Raw genomic sequence first — 9,065 nt, 5'->3', positions numbered from 1 at the left:
GTCTCGACCTCAAAGTGAGGAGGAATGCTTCCGACGATTGAAGATCTGATTCGGGGTACGTGCATCTCTCCCAGACTCGTAAGTACGATGATTTTTCAGCTGATCGGAGGTTGAGTCCCATAAACTACAAATTTCCATGTATTCAGATCCACCTGGAGGACTCTGTAGGGTATGGGGTCACCAAAGATTCGAAACAACAGGTTGGCACTCGAACACTTTCTTTCGACGAAAACTAAAACGCGCGGTTTGCTAACTGAAACGATAACACTTTATTCTAGTGTATCCGATCCACTCTCCCGACTATCGAAACTATAGACGCGGATGATGTGAACTATCGGATGGATTTATTTGAACTGAATTCGTTTTCTGATCTTCGCAGAGATCACATATCATGTGTACAATACAATCATACCCTCTACGAGTGTGTTTCAGTCGCCAGCTGAAGGCTGGTGATGAAGAAGCAATAGGATACTCTAATATTATTTACAGGATGCGGAATGATAATTGGAAATATTTTGATTTTGAGCTTTTAACAGTTACGCTTAAACATACGCCGGCCCCCGTTGAAAGGGTCGACTTTCAACATTAATAATTCACTTCTTCACTTGAATGTCGTCTACTGCATTGAGAGTTCAGTATCGCAGCGGAAGCTCGGGTGCTGTTGTTGTTCTTTCGGCCCATGACGTTCCTGTTCTCCATTTCTCCCACAATCTGCTGACGGCCGAGGCGGGAAGCTCGATGATCGTTATGGTTGGGCGTACTCGTGGTTGGAGCAGCCATCGATGACCCAAGACATGCCGGAGGATGAAACATTCTTTAGGCTTTTTGAAAATTCAATGAAAAATAAACTTACGTGGTCGGAGGCCCGAAGGCCTCCATGTTGCGCAATGCCGAAGCAAAGCGATGGAAGACTTCAGTCATCTGGAATTTGGATTATCCACAGCAGCAACATCAGATGCGGGATGGTGTATCGGTAGAACGCATATCTTCGAAATTGACCGTGTATACTCCCCGTCGGCGGTCCGCACGACAACAACACGGATATGGTTATCCGCACCACGGCAGACTCGGAGGATGCGCCCGTATCTCCACTTCAGAGGTGGAAGATTGTCATCTTTCAGAAGGACTAGGGTGCCGACGTTGACGTTATCTCGTTGCTGAGTCCATCTGGTGCGAGGTTGCAGGCCAGACAGATAGTCAATGCTCCAACGCTTCCAAATGCGACGGAGTAGCTCTTGATTCTGTTGCCAACGGTCTAGACGGTTTGTTGGTAGTTCGGAAAAACTTGGTTCAGGGAAAGAGGTGAGTGGTCGATGTACGAGAAAATGACCCGGAGTCAAAACTTCCAGGTCGTTGGGATCGGCAGACATCGGAGTTAATGGCCTAGAATTTAGGCAGGCTTCAATTCGAGCTAGCAACGTTACAAACTCGTCCTGGGATAGGATCGAATTTCCTATTGTAGACCGCAGATGTTTTTTGAATGACTTCACCGCCGCCTCCCACAAACCCCCAAAGTTGGGACTGCGAGGTGGGATGAATTTGAACTCTGTACCGTCATCTGCACATTGATCAATTATTGATGCCTGGTGTTGTTGGTTGTAGAACTGTGCTCGCAGTTGTGCCAATTCCCGTGTTGCTCCCTTGAAGTTCTTGGCATTATCGCACTCGATCATTTTGGGCCTTCCTCTACGGGCAACGAAACGATGTAATGCCGCTAGAAATGCGGCGGTGCTGAGGTCGTAGACGAGTTCTACGTGTACAGCCTTCGTAACAAGGCAAACAAAAATTGCCACGTAGCATTTCACCGGTTGTGCTCTTGGGACTTTCCGGAAGTGGAACGGCCCACACAAGTCCACACCAGTGTTCAGGAATGGTAAAGTTGGCGTCACTCTTTCGGGCGGCAAGTCGCCCATAAGCTGCTCCAAATTTGAAGGCTTACAGCGAAAGCAATTCAGACAGGAATGCACTACTTTTCGCGCCAAATTGCGGATTCGGATGGGCCAAAATTTTTCACGAACACAGGCCACCAGAAATTGGGGCCCAGCATGAAGATATTTCAGGTGGTAGTGAACAAGAATACGTTCTGATAGGATGTGTCGTGCAGGCAGGATCATGGGATGCTTTCTGTCCTCGGAGATTACTGCGTGGCGTAGCCGACCACCCACACGCAGGATTCCGTCAACAAGAATTGGAGCGAGATTTTTAAGTACGGAATGCATTCCGACTTGTCCATGCGAAGTTATTTGAAGAATTTCCTTGCCAAATGATTCTTGTTGGGCAAGTTTCACGAGAGTTTTGATAGCGTCGTTGAGTTCTGACGTGCTGAGCGACCCGTCCTTACGAATGGTACGATTTCGAGGTGAACAGCTGTATCCGAATCGGCGTGGTAGGGCCACTACCCGAACTAGACTGGGAAATGACGAGCGGGATTCAAAAATGTCATTGGATTTAACTGCTTGAACTGGCAAGGAAACAGGGCGTTCTTCGAGATCGATGGTGTGCAAGTCCTCGGAAATGATGATTGATGATCGACTGGTGGCCAAAAGCGAGAAGATTGACTGAGCCATTGACACCCACTCCACCAGGTCGGGGTTTCTCTCAGCTGAGCTGGACTCATTCCGCGCGAAATGATATCCGCAGAGTTTTCATTGCCGGGAACATGGGCCCAGGATCCACCGCTAGTGAGTCGCTGAATTTCAGACACTCGATTCGCTACGAATGTTATCCAAATGAATCGAATGACCGGGCGGTGAATGGATCTGACAAAGCGCTATCATGGAGTCAGTCCAAAAGAAGGGCTCCGTTTTCAATTTGATGCTTTCGGCGACCTTGTGATGCAGATGAATCAGTAGTAGTGCCGATGACAGCTCTGCTTCTTCGACTTTCCAGTAGGTGCAACTTTTGATTTAGCAGCCATGAGCTTTATGGAGATTGTTCCGTCGATAGACACGGTCCGCAGATAAATGCAGGCACCATAAGCTCGCTCAGATGCATCGCAGAATCCGTGCATTTCTATCAAGATTGGATTATGAGCAAAGGATACCCATCGTGGAACGGAAATGGAAGCAATGTCTTCTAAACTTTTGCGAAATTCAGTCCAATACTGCTGCTGCTGTACTGACAGTGGTTCGTCCCATGAAGACGTTGTCTGCCACAGGGATTGGATAAAGATCTTAGCCAGAATCACGACGGGACCGAGTAATCCGAGAGGTAGGAATAATTTAGCAGCATCAGATGCCACGACGCGACGAGTAATAACCGCTTCCTGCGACCAGTCAGGGATTGCGTAGCTATACGTGTCAGTGGATGGCTGCCATTGGATGCCCAGAGTTTTAATAGAGGATGATAGTGATTCCAAGGAGAACACTGATCGTTCGTCACGCAGTTCTGACGGAATCTGCGACAAGACAGCTTTTGAGTTAGACGCCCACTTTCGAAGGCTGAAACCGGCGGATTGCAGTAAATCGAGAAGTTGCTTGCACAGCTCGTACCCTGTTTCCTCGTCGTCCACACCGGTCAGCATATCGTCCACATAAAATCGTTGCCTAGCACTATCGCTGCGAGTGGAAAATCGTTAGTACCTTGCATGGACAGTTCTTTCAGGCACCTTGTGGCCAAAAATGGGGCCGATGCAGTACCATATGTCACTGTCATTAGTTCGAATGTGCGGAGTGGTTCCTGGCACGAGGTACGCCAGAGTATGCGCTGCAGTGGATAGTCTGACGGATGAATGCGTATCTGACGGTACATCTTCTCTATATCTGCGATAAGGGCGATACGATGCATGCGAAAACGAAGATATATGGCAAAGAGATCGTCTTGGACAACTCCACCTACCATCAGTGCCTGGTTCAACGCAACCCCCGTGTCCGTCCGACAAGGAGCGTCGAAAACGACGCGCAGTTTTGTGGTGGTGCTGTCCGCCCTTTCCACTCCATGATGAGGTAAATAGTATGATAATTCAGTGGACGATGCGACTGACTCGTAATCTAGTTCTCTCATGTGGCCCAGCTGTTGATATTCATCGATGAAGGTAGTGTAGGCTTGCTTCAAGTTGGGATTACTATCAAGACGATGTTCCAAAGATAGAAATCTTTTGGTAGCGATCTCCCTTGAACTTCCGAGTTGCGTCAGTACGGATGGGTGTTTGGGCAAAGCAACGACGAACCGACCTGTGTCATCTCGAAACGTGTTAGCCTTGAAGTGATCTTCACAGGCGACTTCTTCAATAGATTGAGTGCTGTTCGACCAACACGACTCAATTTCCCAGAAACGAGATATTAACTCATCGAGCGATTGATTACTGCATACATGAGCCAGCTTCAGCGCGCTATCAATTTGGCCGGAACCAATTTTTCCCGAGGCTACCCATCCAAAAACTGTATTCTGAAGGACTGGCATCTCAGGACCTAATTTGGAAAATCCATCAAGCAGCAAATCGTAGTAAAGTTCCATGCCGAGGAGCAAGTCAATTGGCCCAGTCTCGCTAAACTTGGGATCCGCCAAAATGATGTTGGGTGGAAGCTTCCAACGCGAAGCATCAAGTGACCTGCTAGGGAGGTCTCTGGTGATCTTCTTCAAGATGTGACACGATTGTTCAACGGCAAAATCCGTGCAGTGAGACTCCATCCGTATGCGAACGGCATGCGATGAAATAATTGCAGAGTTGCCTACACCACCAATTTCCTGATGACACTGATAGCGGCGCAAATTTAACCTTTGGACGAGGTTCTCAGTGATAAGATTCAGCTGCGATGCTGGATCCAACAGTGCTCTGGCCCATTGACTATGTCCACTTGTGGACAAAACCTTGATAATCGCCGTTTGCAACAACACGGTGGCTGGAGCGCTTCTTGGTACTTCGACAACCTTGGTGGACACGAGACTAGTGGCAACGGTAGACGGCTTGTGCGATTCAGACGACGACGTTGACGGATGTAATTGCGAGGAGGGCGAATTGGCTACTGTTTGATTATCCAATGAAGTTGAATTTGAGTATGAAGCGAGAGGAGCAATAGGCTTATTTATCGATGGACCCTCGTACAGATTTGGCAGATTGGTGCAGCATAGTGTGGTGCTTCTGGTTACAGACTCTACAACAACTGGATTGACAGCTCCGTACCATATGCGAGGACGAGAAACAGTTTATGAAAAAGATTTCTCTTCTTAACAAGATCGAAACGTTGAGCGACTGACAAACGTTGAAAAGTCTCGCATTTAAATGGGGAATGTGGCGATTTTGAGCAAAACGCACACGAGCTGATCGTTGAACTTATCACGGCGTGGACCATGTTGGCTTTCGATTTTTGCGGCCGATACTGCTCAACTTTGTTGAACTCCGTGAAATGCGATTTAGATGGCGGCAGGGATTGCAGAACTGACAAATGCCCATGAAGAAATTCTATTAGGTCTTTGTACTGCGGAGCGTCAGTCGAGCGGTAGTGTGATTCCCATTGCTTCAAAGTAGAAGGGTCGAGTCGACTGCAGACCATGTGGGCTAAGAGCACACCCCAACCGTCCGTTGGAAATCCCAGCTTGTCGATCATGCTCAAATTTCGTTCGAATTCACTGACCAAACGCATTAGACACTCATAATTTTCCTTTTCATCGCCTCAATAGCAAAAAGCGCATCAAGGTATGTTTTGAGAATGAGTTTTTATTCTCAAATCTCTTCTCTAAGAGCTGCCACGCGATAGGATAATTGGCAGCGGAGAGTTCGATTGATTCCACAACCTTTTTTGCGTCCTTGGTAAGAGAAGATACAAGGTACGAGAATTTGTCGAACTGGGAAAGTGCTCCATTGGAGTCAATGAGTGATTTGAAAGAATCGCGAAAGGTTATCCACTCCGAAATACTGCCATCGAAGACAGGGAGCTTCACTTCTGGCAGTTTGACCCGCGATTGTACCGGAGCTTGTGAAGGAAGATTTGGTGGAGTATCAAGAGTGAGTTTGCGAATCTCATTTGTAAGAAAACTATTGACAAGCACATAATCTAATTCAAAACTCTGGTGAATTAAACGATGGTTTTCTTCCATTACTGCCTTAGCCGCCTCATCCGTTTTTTTATCACCCCCTTTATTCTGCTCATCTCCATCGTCGTCTAGTAATTCTATAGCGAGCCGATTTGTTTGAAACTCCTTAAAAAGTCCTTCAATTCGTTGTTTCCATCCCTCTAGTTGTCCACTATGCTGTACTCTGTCGTACTCAACCATAAATTGCTTCGCATTGGCAAGTGTATTCAAATAGAAACGTTCCAAACGACTAAATTCTCGCAGTCCCGGTGCCATTTCTCGCAGCGACTAGCGTTCAAGACTATTCACAATGACCAATTTGTCGCACCAGAGCACACTATGCCACCGACCAAAAACTAAGCAGGGATGAAATCATCGACTTGAAAGCAATCGAAAACAATAAATCGATTGGTTATTTTGCCCAGGAATAAAACGCATAAATTCCTTTATTTTCTCTTCAATTCCGAACACGCATGCAATGTACTACTCACGTACTCAATCCAACAATCAATTACGCCACAACTCGACCTTTGATCCCTCCGATGAATAGATTGATGTCCTTTGTCCACCACTAACAATGTGGAACCAAGCCAAGCCACGTCTTCGCGCCACACAGGGTCTAAAGTTGGTCGAAGAAATTCCACGATTGCACTATCTTATCCACGTATCGATGATTCAGCGACCACAACAATGTTCCAATTCTTTCGATTCGGTGCACTTTATTGGGCAGTCTTTGCTCACTCGATTCAGCGTTCAAACACACTTTGCTATCACGTAGCTCACCCGCGGCGAAGTGTTCGAAAGCCAACGGATAAAAGAGTTCACTTTGGCGGCAACGAAATGCACTCAACACTGCCCGCGATTGTTCGAGATAAATCGCAGGTCATCCGGTTCGGCAGGACCAAAAATATGTAGGGGTATGGGGTCACCAAAGATTCGAAACAACAGGTTGGCACTCGAACACTTTCTTTCGACGAAAACTAAAACGCGCGGTTTGCTAACTGAAACGATAACACTTTATTCTAGTGTATCCGATCCACTCTCCCGACTATCGAAACTATAGACGCGGATGATGTGAACTATCGGATGGATTTATTTGAACTGAATTCGTTTCCTGATCTTCGCAGAGATCACATATCATGTGTGTATTGTACCCTCATACCCTCTACGAGTGTGTTGATACTCTAATATTATTTACAGGATGCGGAATGATAATTAGAAATATTTAGATTTTGAGCTTTTAACAGTTACGCTTAAACAGACTCGGAACGGCCGATTCCCTGTATAAGCTACCTCCTAGTCTAGAACCCGACAGGAGCACCATCACATGAAGGATTTAGGTTGCTGAGCCCCGAGGAATATATATCAGAAATCTTTGTTTCCTCTCACTTGGGCCTGACTACTTCTCAAATACTAGAAGACATTACAATACAATTATTTAAAAATAACATGTTTGAACTAAATCTGACTCACTTTACTTCATCGGTAATTATTATTAAAAATACGTGATATTCTGGGACCACACCGTTCTGCATCACTGTCCGTCTCGGAAAGACTTGAGTTATTTTAAGCAAAGGAACATAGTTTAAAAGTATTGATGTTCAACTTACATTGAACAAGCGTGTCTATTCCAGTGACAGCGACAGTGTTTACTAACATTTACTTCAAGGATTTTAAAAATTACTTACAGAAATTTTGGTCCTCTATCGAACTATCGAAACTAGCGAAAAAACAAAAACAAAATAAACATGAATTCAGAAATTGCTAAAAATTTGTGCATCTCAAAAAATATCCTTACTGAACATGTTCCTTTCTTTAAGAACTTCATCCTATTTAACAGAAATCTTCAAGGCTCCTCCGATAATTTTTTTTTTAAACTTTTGGGCATCTTGCAAATTTTGTCCAGTTTACTGTCGCTCGTCGTTCAATTACTGCTATTTGATACATTTTTTACACACTAAACTGTACAAGCTGCCTACCACTGGCGGAGACAGAGGTGGGGCACCACACGATGCAATCACACCATTGTTCTCATAGGCTATTGTTCTTGCGCTAAATGACAATAGCTGGCGCCGGTAGTGCTTCCTACTATTATTTTAAAGCATTTTTTTTTTGACTTCCGAACAAAATTGTTTGACGATTCTGAACGGAATTCTATTGGACTTCTGAACTGAATCCTATTTGACTTTCGAAAAGAATATTTTTGAATTTTCACATGGAGCTTTCTGGGCATCTTAGCGGAATCTTTTTCTGTTTCTGGGAAAGGGATTCCTAATAGAATCCTTTTGGGATTCCGAACGAAATCCTAGGATTTCCTACCGAATCTCTAGAAGGATTTTGTTCGGAAGCGCAAGAGGAATCTGTTCCAAAAACCCAGAGAGTTTCTTTCGAAACCAAAAAGAGTTCCGTTCGGAAGACCAGAAGGTCTCCGTTCATGATCCCAAAAGAAGTTCGTCTCGTTCTTTGGGTTTCCGAAAGAAATCCTTTTATACTTCTGAAGGGAACGCTTTTGGGCTACAGAACCGATTTCTTTAGGGCTTCAGGATGGCGTTTTTGAACTTCCGAACAGAATCTTGGCTTCTGAACAAAATTATTTTAAACTTTCGACCGGAGTCCTTTTAGACTTTCGAAAGGAATACTTTTGGATTTCTGCGTGGAGTTATTTTGCCTTTGGACGGAACCTTTTCCTACTTATGTACAAGGGCAGAGCCGTAGCGTGGACTCCCGGCGCCCTTGGCGAAATCTTTTTTGGGCGCCCCTCTCGTATTAAGGAAAAATGTGCAATATTTCACAATCCAATAACATTTTGAATCTCACCTTAAAGTTTTATAAATTTTTATTAACGAGATTTTCTTCACTATGTTGGCTCATCTTGTAGAACAATAAGATTAAAAAGTTTAGTGGGTTGAAGATGCTTTATATAACAAGCAATATATTAGGCGGTATGTCCCTGGAAAGTTTTTAAATTTTGTGACCTTTTACACTAATTTGCAAAATGTGGTAAGAACTTGGTAGAGTCGTGGACAATTCTGGATCCTCGTTATTATCCTCGA

General features: G+C 45.0%; 2 protein-coding genes across 2 annotated transcripts; both read right to left on the bottom strand.

The window, feature by feature from the left end:
• Nucleotides 1–253: 253 nt before the first annotated feature.
• LOC134215478 (uncharacterized) lies at nucleotides 254–7,077 on the bottom strand. The gene is made up of 2 exons (XM_062694666.1): nucleotides 6,508–7,077; nucleotides 254–1,686 (listed from the first exon to the last, which is right to left on the bottom strand). The coding sequence occupies exon 2, from the start codon at nucleotides 1,671–1,673 to the stop codon at nucleotides 918–920; it is 756 nt and encodes a 251-aa protein (XP_062550650.1). The 5' UTR covers nucleotides 1,674–1,686; nucleotides 6,508–7,077; the 3' UTR covers nucleotides 254–917.
• Nucleotides 2,846–5,546, bottom strand: LOC134207435 (uncharacterized). Its single transcript, XM_062683158.1, has 3 exons — nucleotides 5,255–5,546; nucleotides 3,608–4,964; nucleotides 2,846–3,557 (listed from the first exon to the last, which is right to left on the bottom strand). The coding sequence occupies exons 1-3, from the start codon at nucleotides 5,544–5,546 to the stop codon at nucleotides 2,846–2,848; spliced, it is 2,361 nt and encodes a 786-aa protein (XP_062539142.1).
• Nucleotides 7,078–9,065: the final 1,988 nt, after the last annotated feature.

Source organism: Armigeres subalbatus, chromosome 1 (genome assembly GCF_024139115.2).
Source record: "Armigeres subalbatus isolate Guangzhou_Male chromosome 1, GZ_Asu_2, whole genome shotgun sequence".
Lineage (NCBI taxonomy): Eukaryota > Metazoa > Arthropoda > Insecta > Diptera > Culicidae > Armigeres > Armigeres subalbatus.
Note: the sequence above shows the minus strand (reverse complement) of the source record. Positions and strands in the feature narration are given on the sequence as shown.

Excerpts from the sequence above, each read along its gene's own strand:
- LOC134215478 (XM_062694666.1), bottom strand. The coding sequence starts at position 1,673 with ATGATCGAGTGCGATAATGCCAAGAACTTCAAGGGAGCAACACGGGAA.
- LOC134207435 (XM_062683158.1), bottom strand. The coding sequence starts at position 5,546 with ATGATCGACAAGCTGGGATTTCCAACGGACGGTTGGGGTGTGCTCTTA. Across the intron at positions 4,965-5,254 it reads AAGTTCAACGATCAGCTCGT|TAGCCAATTCGCCCTCCTCG; the intron begins GTGCGTTTTGCT and ends ATAATCAAACAG. Across the intron at positions 3,558-3,607 it reads GCCCCATTTTTGGCCACAAG|CGATAGTGCTAGGCAACGAT; the intron begins GTGCCTGAAAGA and ends TTCCACTCGCAG.